At 35.5% G+C, this 22,296-nt stretch overlaps 1 protein-coding gene across 1 annotated transcript in view; it reads left to right on the top strand.

Annotated features, from left to right (window-relative positions):
* Window positions 1–759: 759 nt before the first annotated feature.
* Window positions 760–22,296, top strand: part of LOC135195840 (3-hydroxyanthranilate 3,4-dioxygenase-like) — a 30,057-nt gene continuing 8,520 nt past the window's right edge. The window contains exons 1-4 of the mRNA XM_064222357.1: window positions 760–1,072; window positions 1,286–1,398; window positions 10,115–10,280; window positions 14,475–14,581. Coding sequence (XP_064078427.1) covers window positions 1,304–1,398; window positions 10,115–10,280; window positions 14,475–14,581 — 368 coding nt within the window. The 5' untranslated portion in view covers window positions 760–1,072; window positions 1,286–1,303. The remainder of the gene's footprint in view (window positions 1,073–1,285; window positions 1,399–10,114; window positions 10,281–14,474; window positions 14,582–22,296) is intronic.

Below are 22,296 nucleotides of genomic sequence, written 5' to 3'. Positions count from 1 at the left end.
TCCGTCCGCCCTTTTTCCGTCCGCCCTCAGATCTTAAAAACTACTGAGGCTAGAGAGCTTAAAATCGGTATGTGGATCATCCACCCTCCAATCATCAAACTTGCCAAAGAAGCTTTCTAGCCTCAGTAGTTCTGATTCGTTTTAAGGTGAAAGTTAGCCATAATCGTGTGTCTGGCAAGACTATAGGACAGGCCGCCACCGGGCCATGGCTCATAGCATTATACCGATACCACTTAAAGATTGATCTATTTTCGGTGTCCTAGATTATACGCTGTACAGAAAACGTGATTGCGCCGAAGAAACTCTGGCGGGTTGTGTACTTGTTTATTGTTATGATAAAATTCAAATTCATTATAACAGGGATGTATTTGGTTTAGTCTATTTCTACTGTAATTGAGGACTTTACTAGAATGTCTGTTTAATGAAAATTATAGCTATGATTAAGTACTATGTAATTTTGATCTTGTGGAATAGTCTTATAAGGTTTGTGTAAATTCACTTTGTACAATTTCGAAATCATTTATGTAGAAAGTGTTTTCATTTGATAAAAATAACTGTAACTTCATGATTGTTTTGAGTGGGCTGTATAGCAAGACCAACAACTTCTTTTGACGCATTTATGTGTCAATAAATTTTTTTTTATTTTTTTATTTGAATTTGAGCGTCGAGACATACAGGTGACTCTTGGGTTTGTTTGTGCTCCAGGTGTTTCTGTTCACTTTTATGGTGCACGATTAACGTGGTGATGAAATTTTGAGCTTATTATGGATGTGGAAGAATGCACTTGGAGGCGAGGGTCGTCAGGCTCAGAGTCAAGAGGCCGCTCGTTGCGTCGCCTGCCGGGTGGAGGGTAGTCGGCAGTTGTAACAGCCAAGAGAAGGAAGCGGAGTTCATGAGGAAGAAGAAGAATAGCTGTTCGCGCGAAATGTTGCTCAGATCTTAGTTGGCACAGCGCTACTATACCCTCCTGGACGAAGATTGTGTCTGTTGACACGATTAACACACAGGTGCTGTTTCAGTTTCCCTTGAAATCAGCGGCAGTTCTAACGTCGGACAACTAGCTCATAATCAGGTAATCATATCTTGATATCAGATAAGCAGGTCTTCAAATGGTGGAATCACTTTCTGAAAAGTTTAAACACGAATTATCTTATCACGCTCATGAATTTGCCGTGTCTAACATCTTTACAGTGCGTTACGTTGAATGTTAATTTGATAGGCATTCGTGATAGTGTTTTCATTTTCCCGCAATCATTTTAAATTTATCTAAATACTGTTTTTACAGTTTTGCTCAGAAGACGAAATGGGACCGAAGGACGTCTTTGTACATTATAACATTCCCAAGTGGATTGAAGAAAACAAGAAATACTTTTTACCGCCAGTATGCAACAAAATGATGTAAGTAATTGTTTTAGATTGCTAAGACAGGTTTTTTTTTTAGCTTAGTATTTCATTATTATCACAAAGTTTTATTTTCTAGTATTAAACTAAATTACCTTCAACTTTAAGGGCTCAGCATTAGATTACGCTTGAAAGGGTCCGTCTTCGGTATTACAAGATTTGTTGTATACTATTTTTGGTACGTTGCTAAGGAAGTTTACGTCTTGTCCCATTTACATAGACCACAGGGTAGCACCAGACACACCCCTCCATCAGCCAATAAGCGGTCAGCACAGAACGAGTTTTACTCGAGTTGCCAGCTCACTTTACCTTTAACCCGTTTTGGGTCGTAGTATTGCATAGGCTAATTTCGATTTAAAGAAACAAACGAATAAGTGTTGAGTAAAGTTTAAGAAGAGTGTACACACAAACAAACAAACAAAAATTAATGACAAAATACGGCCCTCCACACTTTGAGGACCATACTATTTTTTTTTTTTATGTTGTTTGTGAAAGTAACTTCTGATGTGGGTAAACTAGCTCTTCAGACATTCAGAACTTGTCCTAAGACCAGTCTCACTGTTATATATTTATATATATATGCACATATAATATTCCTGTGTATGTGCAATTTGCAATGGTCTACCGCCTTACATTCTGACATAATAATACTGTGTGGTCACTGGCATTTCTTAAGCGTTTACATAAGCCTTCATGATATTTGTATTGTGCCGTACAAACATAGCGTGTCTGGCAGCTTATGTTGGACATACATCCAGGAACAGAAACAACATAGTCTGGCAAATGAGAGCGAAAGTAATGATTATAATCTGCATTCTTTTAGAAATAAGATAATATTGTGTGTTCTGGTAATGTTAAGTCTTCGAGCAGTGAACGGGTTTTTGTTTTTTTAGGTTTAATTAAATGAATGTATTCAATGACTGTATTCAACGGGTTTGTGACTTATATCTAACAGAGATTGTGATGTAATTTATCTTGATGTTAACGATAAATGCTTTGGCTTATTTCCATTTGTCTGCACCAGTGAAGGAGGCATGATTAACTTGACTTTAATGATATCAACTATCTCTCTCTCTCTCTCTCTCTCTCTCTCTCTCTCTCTCTTGAATTTATTACTGAAGGGAAATTAGAATCTTGAATCTTAGGTTGTCTTACATTTCATTTTTCTTTCTCTCTGCCTTATTCAGTCAAATTCTTTTATTTTTACCCATTTTCTCTGCTCCGCGAGTTCTTAAGACCATATGATTTCTCAACTGGTAATAGCTCGGTAGTCAGTATTCATTTTATGAAAGCTAGAGTGGTATTTGTCCCAAGATAATGACTCTTACAACTCAGACCTCATAACTCACGACACATGAACGCAACGCCTCATCACTTGATATGCTAACCACGCAGCCAGTGGTCACCGAGAGAGAGGCTTCTAGGGACCAGCTTTGGATAGGACCTACCAAGGCTCCCGTTCTATTCGTATTATTTTCTTCTTCTTGGTTTTGTCATTGGGAAGCTGAGAAGTGTCTTCAGTGAAATGGAGTTTTCAGAATTCCTAAAGAGTTAGGGAACTGATACTAGATTGGGAACTTTCACTGGGTTGGCTAAATCATTGTTATTCAGTCTTTGAGGCAAATATATACGTATATATATATATATATGATTTAGTAGGTATGTTTGGGTGTGCATGCGTGTGTTCGTATAAAACCTTATTTAGAATTCGAGGTCTACTAGTCTAATGGGTACATCTTGCCCATTTTCCCGAACAGCTTTTTATCCCATTATTATCATAATTATTGTACAGTCCAAGTGATAATTTTGATTTATTTGCTGGTGATTCACAAAAAAAAAAAAAAAAAAAAAAAAAAAGTCTTGGATCTCCCACCGGTGAAGAGATGGTTCCCATGGCAACTGTGGGCGTCTAGTTGGTGCGGCTGAAACCACCTCCCCCTCTGTCCGCTATGAAGGAGGTTCCATACATCCCCCATAGAGGGGTTGTGTCATCAATGCATTTCATGGGGTGCACTGTAGGCATTACTAAATGTTCTTTGCAACGTCCCTTCGGCCTCTAGCTTCTAACAATTATTCCATAGTGCAAGTGTGAGGTTTTCCTCCAGTTACACCTTTCAAACCTACACGCTCTCAGCTTCCTTTCCAGCCATGAATGACCCCATAGATCCCAGCGCCTGGGGCTTTTGGCCTAAACTCTACATTCCATTCCAACCTGACATGAACCCTTGCGATGGGGATCATCGTCCGTCCTTGGGAGACCCAAGAAAGGTATGATCAGTATTAATAGTTGGAATATTTTGAATTCGAAGGATGCTGGAAAGCCTCTCAATATAAACTGAGGTGGACAGGAGGGAGTTACGTCGCCCTGGACCAGTTTGGTTTGTGGATTTCCATTCGGAGTGGACGTAGAAACCCACCAGTGGCTGGGAACTTACTGGGACTCTCTCCCCTGTCAAACTTGTTTATATTCACCTTTCCGAACTGTGCAATTTAAGTTAGATGTTCACCTTTCCGATCAATTTTTCTTTTACTGTATTATACTATACAACAGAATATAGTTACGCCGTAAATATAGAAGAAGGTAGCTTGGTTAGAACAGCTGTAGTGTTGGAAATAAATAACATCATCGTGTTAGTAGCAGGTTTTTGCTTAGCCCTTTCTTAAGACTTCAACCTTGAAGATCGGAGTTGCCAGTACGGTGTACATGCCGCATGCGCATTAGCACTTAAAGAATTTTTTGAATATATATATATATATATATTATATATATATATATATATATATATATATATATATATATACATATATATATTTATATTATCATATATATAACTATTATATGATTTATAGTATATATAATATATATAATATCTATAAATCTATATATATATATACAATATATATTTTTATATGTATAATATTAATATATATTTATATATATATATATGTATGTATATAGTATACCTTTAATATTGATGTGTTAACTTGTGTGAAAGAGGGGATTGCTTCAGGTCAGTAGGTGCGAAGCTCACTGTCAGAATAATCTTTTAAAACTAGGAACTATAGTTCTGAGCTGGACGAGTGGTCATCGTTTATTTACTGTTAGCTTTATACGTATAAAGGTATTTAATATTGATACGATCTCTGGATGCTGAGAAACAACTTTTCTTTGTGAATGAAGGGATGACATTGTCTCCACATTCAGTCTAGGGTGTCTGCATCAGCCGTTTTAGAATTTATTTACAATCAGCAACATATTTTTCCAGACTTTTTGACTGAACGTTACGACGCATATTATCTCAACTTGAACTACGAGTGGGGTAGGATTTAAGAGTTGCATGACTCAGCATTCGCTTGGAAGTCAATCATTTCCCCAGACTGACTCTTTATAACCACACAACTAAACCTTTGGAAAATAACACCTTGTCAATTTTTTTACATCTGAGTTCAGAGAACATTAAATGATTTTTCTCAACGGTTTTGGTGAAATATAACGCAATATGTACACTAAAAAACTCTTATTATTTGCCACATAACAGATAGATAAATCATAATACAATATCTCATTGCTATTCAGCAGAATCACATAGTTATCTTCTTCCCAATTTCTAAGTGGAATTATTGTTGTTTCTGAAGCACAATGCTTCAACCACAATCAAAGTTCTGCCCTTGAATTTAGAGTTAGAATTGACTTCGAGCACAAAATAATGCCAGTGCATCCGAACTGTCAAAAAATGAAAACAAGTCACCAAATAAATTGATTTCACTTTACTTCTACCTTCTCTCTCTCTCTCTCTCTCTCTCTCTCTCTCTCTCTCTCTCACACACACACACACAAACATATAACAAACGCATCCCCACTTGATCGAACCTGCAGAAGCTATTCTTTAGTCACTTAGCAGCTATCGATTACTCCTTTAGAAGCATTTGATCAAGTCTGCTTTTGGGACACTATGAATGTTAAAATTCATTTATAATTTTTTTTCTATATTCAAGAATTTCTTATTTAGATAAACAGGCAGGCCTTGAATGACTGGCATTTAACGACAGGCCAATATCTGAATAAACCACATTTACAAAAGGGCAAACAAAACGTAACTTGCGAGAAGGCAAAAATTTTGATAAAAATATATATATTTCCTTTCTCTGGGAAACAGGAACACCGAATATTTTCTCCAGATATGAATCCTTTCGTATTTCAGGTCTTGTGCAAATATCGGACTAAAAGCAACATTTGTGATGCTGTAGTTCAAATGAGAGATATCGGTTTAGACAGAGGGCAAACCCTCTCGAGATTTCGTTCGTAGTGTAAAGCCACCATCAGTGCACATCACTCGGCGCACTGTAGGCATTACTTAAGATTCTTTGCACAGTCCCTTCGACACCTAGCTGCAACTCCTTTCATTCCATTTACTGTACCACCATCCGTATTCTCTCTCTTCCATCTTGCTATCCACCCTTTCCTAACAATTGTTTCAGTATATAACAGCGAGGTTTTCTTTCTCTTACACCTTTCAAACCTTTCTACTCCCAGTCTCCGTTTCAGTGTTGAATGACCTTGTAGGCCCAAGCGCTTGGTCTTTGGACAAAATTCAGTATTCTATTCTATTCTAGCGCCGTTAAACAAGAGATATTCTAGGGCAAGTCAAGGTGACATGGGCAATGTAACTCCTGGGCAAAATCCCGAGATTGATTAAGTAAATCTTCACCTGGCTGAAATCTGTTACAATCTTCATCGGAATCGGTGAAATCATAGAGTGGACTGGTCACTGTAGCATTATATTTAATTTCTATTTCCCAATTATTATATAATAACTATTTCACTCTTGTTATATAATGATGTATTTCATTGTATTGGTTTGGATTGCGCTGTTACCAATTTTATTATCTGCAAGAGACGGAGCTGCCCATTGAAAGAAATATAGATTTAAATAAAATTGCTCTCTCTCTCTCTCTCTCTCTCTCTCTCTCTCTCTCTCTCTCTCTTATACTCCTCGTTGGACGAGTGGCTTGCGTGCTCGCCTGCCGATTCGGTAGTCGCAAGTTCGATTCCCCGCTTTGCCAACGTGGAATCAGAGGAATTTATTTCTGGTGATTGGAAATTCATTTCTCGATATAATGTGGCTCGGATCCCACAATAAGTTGTAGGTCCCGTTGCTAGGTAACCAATTGGTTTCTAGCCACGTAAAAGAATAATATAAGCCTTCGGGCCAGCCCTGGGAGAGTTTTTTATCAGCTCAGTGTTCTCGTTAAAGTAAGATATACTTAATCTCTCTCTCTTGTGGCATTATAAAAGTTTGACTCCTGGAGGAGGACTGTGCGGATTCCTTCAGTTTTATTTTTTCGATGTCATGTCCCGGCTCTTTAATTGTTGTCAATATTTTCTAGTTATTCAGTGGCAACGTTATGAAGGTGATACTATACCATCTGCCTTACCGTCAATACCTCTTTTAATTTTTATTTGCCGTTGAGTTCCTGGCATCTAAAGAGATTGCTGCATATTCAAGAGGCCATTGTTACGGAAACTGATATCGGCCATCAGGTACAATTTCATTGACTAGGATAAGCAATATTTTTCTTTGCAAACACTTTATGAAGTCCCTGGTCGTGCTATGATACTCATTCTCTCATTCTGGTGTCATTTTAAAGCGAAATTGGCTTTAGTTTTTTGAAAAGGAAACAAAATAAGCTGCCATGAGATCTGGTCCGCTGGCATGGTGGCTAGCGTCGTAGCATGGCGCTCAGTTATCGCGGGTAAACGCCTCCCCCAGGGAGATGAAAAATTATTGGCTCTGTATCATGATCAGTTAATGCTGCAGTGTGGGGTCTGCGGTGGGAGGTTGAAACCAACATTCTTTCGATGCTTGAATTTCAAGTCAATGGTCCCTTTGGTGTGCTTGTTCCGTGTGAATAGGTTTCGTCTACTGAAATAATAATTAAGAATATTAATAATATCTTTTATTGAATATAATGGCAGAATTTATCTTATACAGAATTCTCTTAATTCTTCTCTGGCGCACTGAAATTTCTAAGCAGCTGTGCCAGAGAACTAAGTCATTAAAATAATTGGATTAATTCTGTATAAAATAAATTCTGTAAATTCTGCCATTATATTCAATAAAACATGTTTGAAAGAAGGTCTGTTTCCACCATACACAAATAATAATAATAAGAATAATAATAATAATAATAATAATAATAATAATAATAATAATAATAATAATAATATGCTGAAAGAAGACATTCATTAATACAGGTTTTATTGAAAATAATAGCTATTTCAGCCACGTTTACTTTGTATAGAAGTTTCTTTATTCTTATTATTACTGACTTTTCTTCTGTACTACTCAAATGGGGGATTCACGTCAAAAACGTGGTATTTGTCAAATTGAATATATTATACAAAATGCAGTACAAATTGGATCTTTAGCCTAATCGACAAAAGATGCTAAATGACTCATTGTGGATTCCTCTTGCTCAGGGCCGTTTTAATAGCCAACCTGAGTACAGAGGAAAAGTCAGTAATAAGAAGAATAGAGAAACTTCTTTACTAAATAAACGCGGCTGAAATATTCATTACTTTCAATTAATTATAATAAAACGTAAGGACTATTAGCATATATGTGGTTGAATAAACATACAACAGAGACTTATAATATACCTGATTCAGGTTAATGGTTTTAAAAACTCTTACTTGCATGAATTTATACGTGGAAAGGGAGAAACAAAAACCAGTTCCATAGATTCCGAGAACGATTAGCAAGTCAATATTGTTTTGATTAAATTCGGTATCTACTGTTTATGTATTCAGTAGATATGCATTTCAAATATGTTTAACATTTCAAATGTTATTTGTTACTCAAGTATTCATTTTGAAGATGTTTACGTCATAATTATGACACTGTGACATTTTCTAAATTCGTGTATATATATATATATATATATATATATATATATATATATATATATATATATACATTTATATATAATATATATATATATAAATATATATATATATATATATATATATATATTTGTGAAATAACTTGATCACGAAGTATATAAAACGTGATGCTATGTATAAATAAAAAGGTTTTTTGCCACGAAGGAAAAAATGAAAAAGCGAGATAGCTGAGTACTTTCGGTCCTGTTCGGACCCTTTCAGTAAAGGATCCGAACAGGACCGAAAGTACTTGGAAATCTCGCTTTTTCATTTTTTCCTTCGGGGCAAAAAACCATTTTATATATATATATATATATATATATATATATATATATATATATATATATATATATATATATATATAATATCACTTTTTCTCACCAGACGCCAGGTAGGCCTCCTCCAGGCCTGTCAGTCCTCCTGCTTCAGGAACTGTCTCCATTCTTGGCGATCATCATAGAGCCTCATCTCATCAACTTCCCGCAAACTGGAGCCTCTCCTTTCTACTCCTCTCTCTCTCTATGTTTTGTAGCCATCTCATTTTTGGTCTTCCTACCGGTCTCCTTCCTTCCGGTGTCCATTCCAAAAACTTTATAGGATATCGCTCCTCCTCCATTCTTTTGGTGTGTCCAAACCATCTAGGCTGTCCTCTCTCCTCAAAATCTAGTATCCCCTCCACTCCCAGTTCTCTTCTAATGTCTTCATTTCGTAGCCTATCCAGTCTTGTTACACCTTTTATGAGTCTTAGGGCTTTCATTTCAGCTGCTTGAAGTTGGCTTCTAGTTCTTGAAGTTAATGTCCATGATTCATGGCCATAAGTCAATACTGGTCTTAAAATAGAGAGGTATATTATGGTTTTCACTTTGCGAGGTATATTTCTGTCTTTCATTAGTGGGTAGAGCAGATACAGATTGTTACTGAGTTTCTGTATTCGGGTACTTATTTCCAGTTTGAATCGTGTTGGTCACTAAATTCTACTCCTAAGTATTTGAAATTTCTACACTGTTTCAATGTCTAACCTTCTAATTCTAAATCTACGTTACTTGGTGTTCGTGATAGGGTGCATGATCTCTGTCTTATTCTTGTTGATCCGCATTCCATTAGCTGTTAAGTTCGCGTTCCAGTTGTTGACGTTTTCTTGGAGAGGTTCTGCGCTGGGGGCTATCATTGCATGGTCATCTGCATACATAAGGTTGATGGTCATATCTGCAGCTTCATCCTCACCTAGTTCCCTCTAGGAACAATATATATATATATATATATATATATATATATATATATATATATATATATGTGTGTGTGTGTGTGTGTGTGTGTGTGTGTGTGTGTGTGTGTATGTGTGTGAGTGGGTGTATATATATATATATATATATATATATATATATATATATATATATATATATTAGTAAATGAGATTTTTAAATAATATAATGCGTTGAAGGTTGAAAACATAATACTTCTTCAGCACTGTCGGAATAGCTTAACTATTCTTGTTCCCATTGGGGAGTCTCTATGTTAACGAGGTCATAATATCAGGGAGTGCTTTTCAATACAAGTCGCGTATGGAGGTGATTATCTTTACTTGATCCAAAAACCTATAGTCGAATGAAAAGAAAATTTCCAGAGATTCTGGCATATTGCAATTACTGAGTGAGATACAGGGGCTTTGATCTTCTTACAACTTGATATAACCTTTTCTGTAGCTTAGTTTATAGTGCAGGTAGATGCATTTTCTCAACTGAGACCCTCGTGCCTAAAACATTTTGCCAGGCACGGCGACGGCCAACTGAAGGTGTTTTACGTCGGAGGACCGAACCAGCGGAAGGACTTCCATCTGGAGGAAGGGGAGGAATTCTTTTACATGGTTAAAGGAGACATGAACCTCATCACCCTCACCAACGGAGCTTTCAAAGACGTCATCATCAAGGAGGGAGAGGTAATGACTGACGTAGTTTTTTTCTATCCTTTTTCACGTTCGACTTTAAGAATCCAGGTGCTAAAACGCACCCCACCTTCAAAACTCATTTTAGCGCAATATTTTTACGTATGTTGATGAAACACTAATTAACAGATTATAGGAAGCATTAATAATTCTGGCAGTATTGCTGGCACGTTACGTATTGCTAGCACAGAAAATGAGTATATATACATAATTCTTTATATATGTTACATATGATATTATATATATATATATATATATATATATATATATATATATATATATATATAATAAAATGAGCCATAAAAGCGACAAAATATAGAAAGTATGTACTGTATTTCAGAGGACTGCTGTCTCTCTCTTCAGCAGTCTCTAAAACATAGAACTTACTTTCTGTTTTTTGCATTTTTTATTGGGGTCCTTTTATTTAGATGGGATACTGGTATAACAGAACATTTTTACCAGTCATTTCATATATATTATATATGTGTGTGTGTGTGTGTGTGTGTGTGTGTGTGTGTGTGTGTATACCCCTCATCTCTCTCTCTCTCTGCTCACTCTCTCTCTCTTCTCTCTCTCGTCTCTCTCCTCTCTCTCTCGTCTCTCTCTCTCTCTTTTTCTGTATATATATATATATATATATATATATATATATATATATATATATATATATACACATATACGTATATATGGTACGTCCTAAGAAAGAACGTTTTCACTGAATTAAATTCCGAGCCACAGCAAGGCGTGATCGAACCTGCAGCTCACTCGGGACGAGTGCATGATTTTCCCCTTACGCATAAGTTGTTAACATTATGTTCGTTATCTTCGCAATTAATACTTATACTTAGTACTATTCAAACTAACAACAAGTACTAAACATGTACTACGATGAAATAAGAAGGACACATATTAAACATGTTCTACGGTCAAATAGAGCCTTCTTTCCCCAACGAAAATTTAAATATTATAGTAAAAATTATTTTTCTGTACTGTTTAACATGCATATTATTTATTTTTTATATTTTCATTCAAATAAATAAATCATAAATATCCTATCCTAAAATTACTGTATCTTTAACTCGACGGGAAACACATTTTCAGACATTTTAAAGCTCCGCCATAGACCTTTCCTACCTCCCCAACAAGAACAACAATAGCAAGAACAATAACAAACTATTTTGGAGGCTTACTCCCCAAAAATCTACCAATAACTGACATTTACTCCGACTTCCAAAATAGAAAATGAAAATGATTCATAGAAAATGGAATCTCAATTAATGAACAGGGACTAAACAAAATTGTAAGACACATATTCCCTAACGTAAGAGGCATCAGTCACCGCATAATTAAAAAGAAACAGTCTTCTGTCGTTTCAATGACATAACCACTTCTTTGTTTTAGGTTCATTATCCAGAGCATCGTAACAGGGGTTCACAGATCCGTCACTGTGAAATAGATACAGAGAAAAGATTCACTGAAAAGGCATCAATAAACTTGTTCATAAAATATTGCTTCAAAACAAATGGTTACTGAAAAACAACGTAAAATCAAGATAGCAAAATGAAAGAATGATTACATTTTAACTTGTAAATGCAGTGTGCAAAGAAACAGAAAGTTTCAACATTAGATGCTCACTCACAGCTTCTTCTTCTTCTTCTTCTTTGCCTTCAGCTTTCCTATGGGGTTGCTGTTTCTAGACAACCTTCTCCATCTTCCATCCTCCTTCTCCTTCTTGCTCACTCACAGCAAACATGGAGACTCCATCTCCCAAAAAAGATAGGTCGCACAACTCAAAAGAGCATTAACAAAAGTTTATGACAGAATGAATAGTTTTCACGCATATCCTCCTCAGTTGTGACGAACAAACGCACGCACGTTCCCCAAGTAACTCCAGGACTGGGAGAAAAAGTGTTATGACGTCACATCAAAAGATTCAGTTACAGACCGTCTTATCACCTGACAACCCTGACGGAATTTCCCGAGATATATTGCACCAGACCAGTTTTTTTGGCCATGTCCCTAGTTTAGGTTAGGCTGGGTTAGGCTAATTCAATGAAAGACTCACAAAGTTTTAGGCGTGGGAAACATAATGAGATTATTTTTAAGAAGATTCTATGGTTAGTTTTTAAGATATGGCGTCCCGCTTTTTTCAGGGAAGGCATCAGTACTCGGTTACGATTCGGGGATATGCAATCCGGACTTCCGTTCACTTTGTCTTAATGTACCCGGTCATGTCTTGTGACAATACTCGAGCTATGTGAAAGTTCGCCAAAACCATGACTTCCAGTTCTAAGCTGATCCCTTGGTACACACACACACACACACTATATATATATATATATATATATATATTATATATATATATATATATATATATATATATATATATATATATATATATATATATATATTGTAGGAAGCCCACTAAAATTTGGAAAAATTGAAAGTTTTTATTTTAAGCTTTCGGAGAGTGCATTCTCTCCCTCTTTCAGAAAGAGAAATAAAAGTTACATAAACTGAAAACAACTGTCAAGGTAAAAGAAATAACATACAAGCATATGGTTGTATCAGAATAACTGCCCTACGGTGGTTTGCCAATCTTGTTTAACAACTTAGCTACACTTACTACATGCTTTTGTCATAATTGCATGACAGAAAAGGTCCAGTTTAAAATTACTCTTATATATATTCATAGAGAAATTTTAAACTGGACCTTTTCTGTAATGCAATTATGGCAAAGCATGTAGTAAGTGTAGCTAAGTTGTTAAACAAGATTGGCAAACCACCGTAGGGCAGTTATTCTGATGCAACCAATATGCTTGTATGTTATTTCTTTTACCTTGACAAGTTGTTTTCAGTTTATGTAACTTTTATTTCTCTTTCTGAAAGAGGGAGAGAATGCACTCTCCGAAAGCTTAAATAAAAAACTTTCAATTTTTTCCAAATTTTAGTGGGTTTCCTACAATATATATATATATATATATATATATATATATATATATATATATATAGTGTGTGTGTGTGTGTGTGTATGTGTACCAAGGGAACATCTAGGAAAAGGAGCACGTATATCAAAACGCAGTTTATTCTTGCCGACGGTGCGTCGTAATATCCCCGTGCACCATGAAGTCTAAACTGAGCTAAAAGTTTCCTAATAGATCAGCTTCTTCTTGATGGTGAAATGGGATATTGCGAAACGCCGTCGGCTAGAATAAACTGCGTTGTGATATACGTGTGCCTTTTCATATATGTATATATATATATATATATATATATATATATATATATATATATATATATATATATATATATATATATATATATATATATATGTATGTATGTATATATATATATATATATATATATATATATATATATATATATATATATATATATATATATATATTTAATATTTAGGACCCCAAAGGCTCGCACTGACTTTTAAGATGCGAATATCAATAAAGAAATAGAAAAAAGTGTAAGTGAATTATTAAATTACAATGAGAATTGTTTCAGGGTAATAATGCATTGCCTCCCACGCTTGTACTCAAGGAGAGTGTTCCACAGTCCAGCGGTGGGAGAATAAAAGGACTAAAGGACCTCTGGAGCTGAGAAGTCCGACAGTGAGGCCCATTGACTCCAAATCTGGTCGCTTTCGAAATGAAAAGAGGATTAGGCATCATTTGTGAATGTGAAAGATCTCTGTTAAAATGCAACTTATGAGAAAGTGACAAACAAGAGACCATCCGTCGATGGTCCAAGTGATAATTGCTAATGCTATGCAACAGAAACCCCAGGGAATTTCTTTATCTCAAATTGTGTGGGCTTAATTGTTGTAAACAGTTGTCCATCTGTTTCTTTAAGGAAGATATATGGATGAAAAGGAGGCAATTTGCTCAACGGATCAGTGGCAAAACGTTTTTACAAATTGAATTTATTCTTAATAATTATTTATCACTATTCAGAAGATGAAACCAATTCATATGGAATAAGTCCTCCAAAGGTGCCACTAACTTGAAATTCAAGCTTCCAAAGAATATGGTGTTCATTAGGAAGAAGTAAGCCGAAGTGAAAGGAAAACAAATAAATTAACAAATCAACCGATAAAGATTTATTAAAATAAAAGGACAATAGAATTAAAGCAGTAATGTATGAAGCATTTCCTAATTCCAGTCTTCATCTTTGAAGGTGTTCCAGTTGCCGGGCAAGATTCCACACTCGCCTCAGCGATTCGAAAACACAGTCGGGCTGGTCATCGAGAGAGAGAGACTCAAGACTGAAAAGGATGGCTTAAGGTAACTTTGAAACTATAGAACATAGTTTTTCCACCTGGGGGTCGCCAGACATTTTTTCAGGGGGTCGCAAGATCCTTCTTCAGCGAGGGTATGTTTTAGCTTTTTTCAACCGCCGTTACACGAAACAACACCTGAGCATCAGGCCAAAACAGTCTATAATTTAACTTATTTAATAGTAATAGTATAATAATATCTTTTTAATGCAAGCAGCAAATTTATTGCAGTGCAGCACTATTTTTGTACTAGGACACCACATGTGAATATTATTGAATAAAAAATTTCTATTGGGAGGTAGAAATAGAGCAATGCAAGAAACCTATTTGTTCTGAAGCTATTTGTTCAAAGGCCTACGCACGCAAAATCTCCCAATAGATATAAAAATTGCAATTCAATTTCTGTTGAATTTGAAAGTAAATGCCAAAATAATTGATGATGAATATGAAAGTATTAACTCACCACTTATCAGTTATAATCCCCCTTCCGTATACATATATATACATATATTACTTCAGAGGTAGAGGGAAATGGATATTAAACGACATTTGTAGCTTAATGCTTGTGTATAAATTACATTGATGTGATAAAAATTCATTCACACACACAAACACACACACACATACATATATATATATATATATATATATATATATATATATATATATATATATGTGTGTGTGTGTGTGTGTGTGTGTGTGTGTGTGTGTGTGCAGGTGTCAATGTGTATATGTAAGTGTTTACATAATAAAAATATGGAATGTTAGTCCATATATATAAAAGATTGCTTGCAGGAATGTGATCAGACTAGAGACGCTAAAGATGACGTATACAATAAGTATGTAGGCTAAGTTGACATGCCGTCATCTGTGGTCATTCATTTGTTTTGAAACAGTCCAAGCTCCCTGCTTGAGACAACTACCCCGACCTTAGATTCAAACGGCCTACGTGATCTGTAGCGTGTCTCATTTGATTGTGTGTTCGTATGAAACTATGTCATTTGTATGTATGTTCATATGTTCGAACTACTGTCTGTTCCTTCATAACTTGTAACAGAGATGGTAGACAAGCAGAACAGAGTTAGCTATCGTCATTAGAAGACCTGTACCTCTTTACCTAAGCTTTATCATGTAGAGGAATAGGATTAGCCATCATCATTGGCAGAAGCGATCAAGCTATCGTTATTAGAAGACTTGTACAATCATACCTGATCTTCACCATGTAAAACTTCAGAAGAATATATATCTATTTTTATACTTCGTGTTTTCTACAAGAAACCTCCTCACCGAACCATGAGTTTAACACATCGTCGTAATAACCAACAAGATAGTACCGACTTCGTAAGTGATCTACAAACCCCAAGACACTCCATTGAAGATGGAAGTGCAATACCAACCGACTTAGCGTATAGATTATCGCAAGTCTAACATTACCTCATAGGGCGCCTTATCATACAAGGCACAAGCCCTAATATTGGTGGCCAGCGTACCAGAAGAACTCTAAAACGTCCTACGAAGACAAAACCAGAATAATAAATCATGTATCATAAGAAGTCAACGACGACGGAAGCAGCAGATTCTTCAAGCAACCTAGTATCATCGTTAGTGAGCGACTTCAGAAAACAATAAGAACTCTTCAACGACGACGAAAGCAACAGATTCTTCAAGCAACTTAGTATCATTGTTTAGTGAATAACTTCAAGAAAACAAAAAACCGACGTGTCTTTTTCCTACGGCAACGCAAGCTTCGTCTCTCATTAGAATCATTCAAGAAAACATCGTTAGTGAGCGTTTCCGGCCACTTCAAGAAACAAACCGAACGCGTCTGCAGCATCGGATCTTTCAAGGGCTCGAATCATCGAAACAACGCGCACGGAGGAAACTCAAGCCAGACCAGGTCATCCCGCTAAATAGAGAAGGAGGACCAAGGCCGTGTGTCGTTATCGGAACACCGTGACTTCCCACAAAAGCAAGCTAAGTACAATTTTTTATTCATTTGGAGTAACTTTGAGTGTTTCCTTTGCAGGTCGAATTTCGTTATTCCTGTGGCTTAAGTTACGAGACATTCTTAATCTTACTTTTTTACAGAAATTATCTACATCATTGAGATTTCGCTACTGCGAGTTTTTATCTTTGAGTGTCTGTTTCCAGAATTCTACTGAAATATCATAATCATATACTATGTTAATTTTATCATTTTGGGTAATTATTAATCCATTCCTACGTAACAAATCATATTAAACAGTGAATATGCGTTTACGCAGTGGACGTCTGTATTTATACAGATGCATGGATAGGGTCGTTAAGCACCGTAGTGATTAGAAAACACACAAAAAACAAGTGGAACACCCGTACAAATCTATATAAATTAGAGGTAACACTATTTCGGGTCATGACAATAAATGCTCCTTTGCAAGTCCCGATCGCAGTTTTTAGCCTTGAGTTTTTTGAGTTATATAAAATATCGAACCTCAATGACTCAACTTAACTTTAAAAATATGGCTGGATTGCAAGGAATAACATGTCTGTAAAAAACTTTCATCAGGCTAAATGCGCTGACCAGGATCCCTCACTATTTCAAATTTTAGCAAAGAACGAAGTACAAACAGTTAATATGGAATGCAGTAGTGATAACTTGTCTTATTAGTAATCGCTCAGTTCCTAATAGTTCGTCATTCATTGCTTTATACGTAACCAGCAACATAATGCTAAAAACACACAATACGTTGCCGATGGTAATAAAGAGAAGGATCCTAATTATTACAGAAATAGAAACAGTAGCCCGTTCAGAATCAAACAAGCAAACTCGGTGACTGTGTCACCTAGTCAAGCGGTCAAGGTTAGTTGAATCTGTCGAGTGTTCAAAGCATAGCAAATTCCACACAATAAGCGACTCTAGCAGAGTGGGGAAAGCGATGTTGGTTCATACATCCCAATATCTTTTTGAATTAAAAAGGATTTTTCCTATGAAACACACGACTGTATAAAGTAATCAGAGCAGGTTTCGTTTAATTTTAATTTTAAACATTAAGTATAATAAATACTGGTGGATTAAGCCCGACTGTACGCGCCGTAAAAAATTAGAATATCTTGTTTATTCCTTTAGTACACGTAATATCCTGTATTTACGGACTCACCGTCTGTTGTTCGAACTTCCCTAATGAGAAGTCCGGATAAGCGAGCGTTTACAGATACCTCTATAGTTATAAAAACATTGATCTGTATCTAGTGTAATTGTAAGATTCATCTATGGGTTATACAAAATATTATCTTACATTCCTGCAAAATAAGGCGTGTTTATCAAAGGGAAATCCTATAAACCTTCAAACATATTAAAATCCGTTTGATCAAAAATGAGACAGTTAATCAAATAATAACTTATATAAAGGAACAATACATTTGTCTCATAAATCGTAACATTGTTCAAATGACCCAACAGAATTCTCCCACAACCGCAGTCGCACTTTGCACGCAAAATCTCGAGAAGCATGCACCCTCGAATGTCTTAGTGCGTGTAAAAAGACTTGCTGGGAAATGAAATTTTAATCCTTATCGACACTCTGAAATATAACGATTTCCGCGAACAAAGCCCTAAAAGTATACATATCGTGGATACGGAAGTTATAAATATCGCATTTTTTATTGTTGCTAATTTTTAATCACGCCCAACCAGTCGTGGATGAATCTCTCTGATAATCTATCTAAAGTAATATCCGTAAAGTCATTCAACCAGAGGTGATTCAGCAAATTTTTTTTTTTATCTTCTACCTGAATACCAGGAAGTTTCTCCACTAGCGAGTGATATCTGGGAGAAAAACGGATGTCATTGAAAACAAAATACGGTCTAAGGACAAACATAAAGCTATATACGTACCTTCGTGTAGAACCCCAATGAAATTTCAAAATAGAGATAAATGACGAAGTTGAAAAATGTTAGTAATAGGAGCCATTAGGAAATCACATAAGCCCATATAATTTTTCCCTCAAATGTCATGCCATAAAAGATCGGATTTCGCGTATCTGCGTAGATTCTGTCGCTTAAACAAGGAAACGACTCCCGATAGTTTCCAGTGCGATGTACCGACGACATCTTATCTCTGTTAGGTTAGAATAAATTTTTTTTCACCAACTTGGACTTACTTAAAAGCTTTTACCAGATACCATTACCTAAGTGATTGTACCTCATACACCGTTTTCAGCACACTCAGGGGACATTATCAATTTTTACGTATGCCTCCGGCTTACGTTGCGCCCCAATTACAATATAGTGTTTGGAAACTTTTAGGGGATACCCTACATGCTTATATGGTTGGTCTTATAATCTTTTCTAAATACCTTAGAAGTACATTCACATAAACTAGAGCTAGTGCTACAGGGACAAAGACAAATAATCTCAGAGTAAAGTATCTAAATGTGAGTTTTTAAAAACCGAACATGTTTATCTAGGTTTTATGTGTCTAGTCAAGGTCTTAAAGTAGTCCATGGTAAGGTGTCGGCTATTCATAACTTTCCGGTACCTATTAACGTAAAAGGGGGATACAGCACTTTTGCGCTGTAGTGGGTATTACAATCGTATGCAAATATGTAACTCTTCAATCATGACAGCTCCTTTAACAGATCTTACGAAGAAGAGCGTAGATTTATTATGGTCTAAAAAGCATCAACAGGCGTTCGATATCTTAAAAGCGGAATAATGCAGCTTACCTAACTTAAAAATCCCTGATTTAAATAAGGAATTTTTTTTTTTTTTTTTATTGCAACAGCCGCCTCAGACCAAGGGGTAAGAAGGGTATTACTTCAGTAATATGATAAACAGTTCTTTCCTATAGTTTTTTTATTCACGTAAACTAAAGCCCTCTGAAAGTAAATATGCAGTAATAGGCAAGGAAGGGCTAGGTATCTTTAACTCACTAGTACGTTTTAAGTTCATAATCTATGGCTATCCTGATAAAGTCCTTACTGAACATGAGTCCTTTACCGAGTTTTTCAAAGGCTTTAATCACAGTCCAAAAGGAACTCGGTGACAAATGATCATTCAGGTCTTTGGAGCCAAGATAAGATATCTACCTGGGAAAGCAATTATCATAGCTGACGCATTATCCCGCAATCCCGCACCATACTGCAAAGAACCATTAATTGGACTAAAAGATATAGAAACATCCGTGCCTATTGTTAAAACCGTATCTAAACAAGAAAATTCCTTAACCCAAGAGATCGCGAGCATTGAATATCTGGGTCGGAGCGCAGAACTGTTACAAACTGAACAAAGCAAGTGTCAACAGACATAACCCAAAACAATGAACACTTCGAACGGAAACAGAGTCAGCAGCAATAAACACCAAACAATAAACACTTCGAATGGAAAAAGGGTCAGCGGCTAAGCAAAAAACAATAAACACTTCGAGCAGAAACCCTAAAGCAAAAGTATATTTAAAGTATGTGTATCAGAATAATGTAATCAAATGTAATATTATATGTAGGTCCGTGACGAGGAAAACCCGAAGAACACAGCAGATGGCTAACGACCAGGTAGTAGTAATAATCTCTTTCATACCAATCGTCATAAACTGGTTGCATTCCGTCATCCAGGGTTCCCTCCTATGTCACAGAAAGCCAAATCACTGTTTTACTGGCCTACAATGCTTACAGATATAAAAAGCACATAACTAATTGTAACACGTGTCATGAAAACAAGGGATACACTAAGACACCTGTCAGTTAAGAGCCTATCCTGTGCCAAATCAATCCTTGAAAGAATATACGTAGAATTATTAACAGAATTACGAGTCTGACAGAGGGAATAAACACTTCTTAGTGTTAATAGTTCCTTGACACGTTATATAGAATTAATAGCACTAAAAAACAAACCCCACCGCAATTGAGTGTGTTACGAATTTTTATTGTTATTGAAGTGCTAAATCAGTAAATATGGAATTCAACACATAATAATCTGTGACTCGGGTGGTGTAAATCAATAATAATCTCCTTAACACGTTGTGTGAATTCCTTTCCATTAAGAAAACCAATAATATATTTCATCACCCAGAGTCAATCGGTTTGGTAGAATAACGGATAATTAAATAGGAAGTGTCAATGTCTTACGAGTTACAACTCGTGATATTGGATCCGAACTGGATTATAGCGGTTCTCGCGTTTTAAATACCTTTATCAAGCCAACATTAATTTATCAAATATATATATAAAAAAAATTATTATAAATAAATAAATATAAAAAATAAAAATAAATATGGATACAAGTGGAGTCAATATAATACACTCCCGCTAAGAAGTCGGAAGGGTTACAATTTATAATAAAAAGGAATCACGATAAAATCAATAAGCAAAACGTAACCATAGGTTAATTAAATATCCAAATATATATATGCGTAAAGATTTGAACTCTAACTTAACGCTTTAGTAATGACAAATAAGCTAAAAGTTCAAACACATATCAAAAACCTACTGACATATTGTCTGTCCGGTGATTTATATTGGTGATTTATATTCGTAGTCAATGAGAAAAAAAATATAATAATAATAATAAATAAATAAATAAATAAAATAAAATAAAAGAGACTTTAAAGTCAGGAAGTCTAGAAGTGAAAATGTTTATCTATGGAATAATCCTATATGAATCTTATACAGGGCTAATAATATATATAGAATTTGTATGGAAACCTTTTTCATATAGTTTGAATAAGGAATATTTAATTTAACATAATTACAATTATGCAGATTTCCAACATGAAACTAATATATTGTTCAATTTTGGTACTGTTTTTTTTTTTCAGACATTCTTCTCGTGTGGGTCGAGTATTAAAAGATAATAAATTTATCCTAAAGTCGTATTTATTACAGCAAGTAACGTAACTCTTAGCTGGCTGAGAGCAATCTCCTGCCAAGTGACGACGTCATCATTGCCGTATCAGCATTTGTTCCTTTTAACCTCAATAATCTGCTTACACAGGCTTCATCTGTGTGTCGTCTCTGCTTGCAGCAGGTTGCTGGAGAAAGGAATGCTTGGCCCGAACTTCTCATGGGCAAGGCAGACGTTAGGTACAGGTGTCTATCGGTGTGCGCAATGCAACTTGCAATCATTTTAAAATTAATAAACAAAATAAGGAAATAGAATTTCTATAACATCAAAATGAATTAATTTTTTCTGAACCTCATAGACATTTAGAAGTATCACGATATGGATATGGATTATTTACTTGCAACAGTAGCTTATTACAATCCAGGTAAATCACATTCATGGGAAAATGTCACATTTTCTTGGAAAACCCAAAGTTTATTTAGAAATTAGTTACATAAGGGTTTTTTTCGTTGCATCTCCTACCTATTAATAATGTTTTTAAAATTAACCTCAGAGGATGCGACGGGAAACTTGAAATGAAACTTTTGTTAGGGCACATAGGATCAGATTTTATCACAACTTAATTTCAGTTAGCATAGAGAACTACAGAATCATGATTAATCTTCTCTTTGACTCTTATGTTTGCCTGGCAATCTTACAAATTGCTCCGTTTTCCACTTCTTGTCTAGTAATTCACTACCAGTAATATCGAATTTTCTTTGGGATTTGTATTGATATCTGTTTATTTGTTATAATTATGGATATTTTTACAGTCATCATAGACCTGGATAGGTTCACTCATTGTTAATGCCAATGGATAAAAAAGTTTGTACAGCGGACTTTTGAATTCCAAAATATCAGCAATT

The sequence above is a fragment of the Macrobrachium nipponense genome, chromosome 16 (genome assembly GCF_015104395.2).
Source record: "Macrobrachium nipponense isolate FS-2020 chromosome 16, ASM1510439v2, whole genome shotgun sequence".
Taxonomy (NCBI): Eukaryota; Metazoa; Arthropoda; class Malacostraca; order Decapoda; family Palaemonidae; genus Macrobrachium; species Macrobrachium nipponense.
The sequence above is the reverse complement of the archived record's forward strand: the minus strand, read 5'-3'. Positions and strand labels throughout refer to the sequence as shown.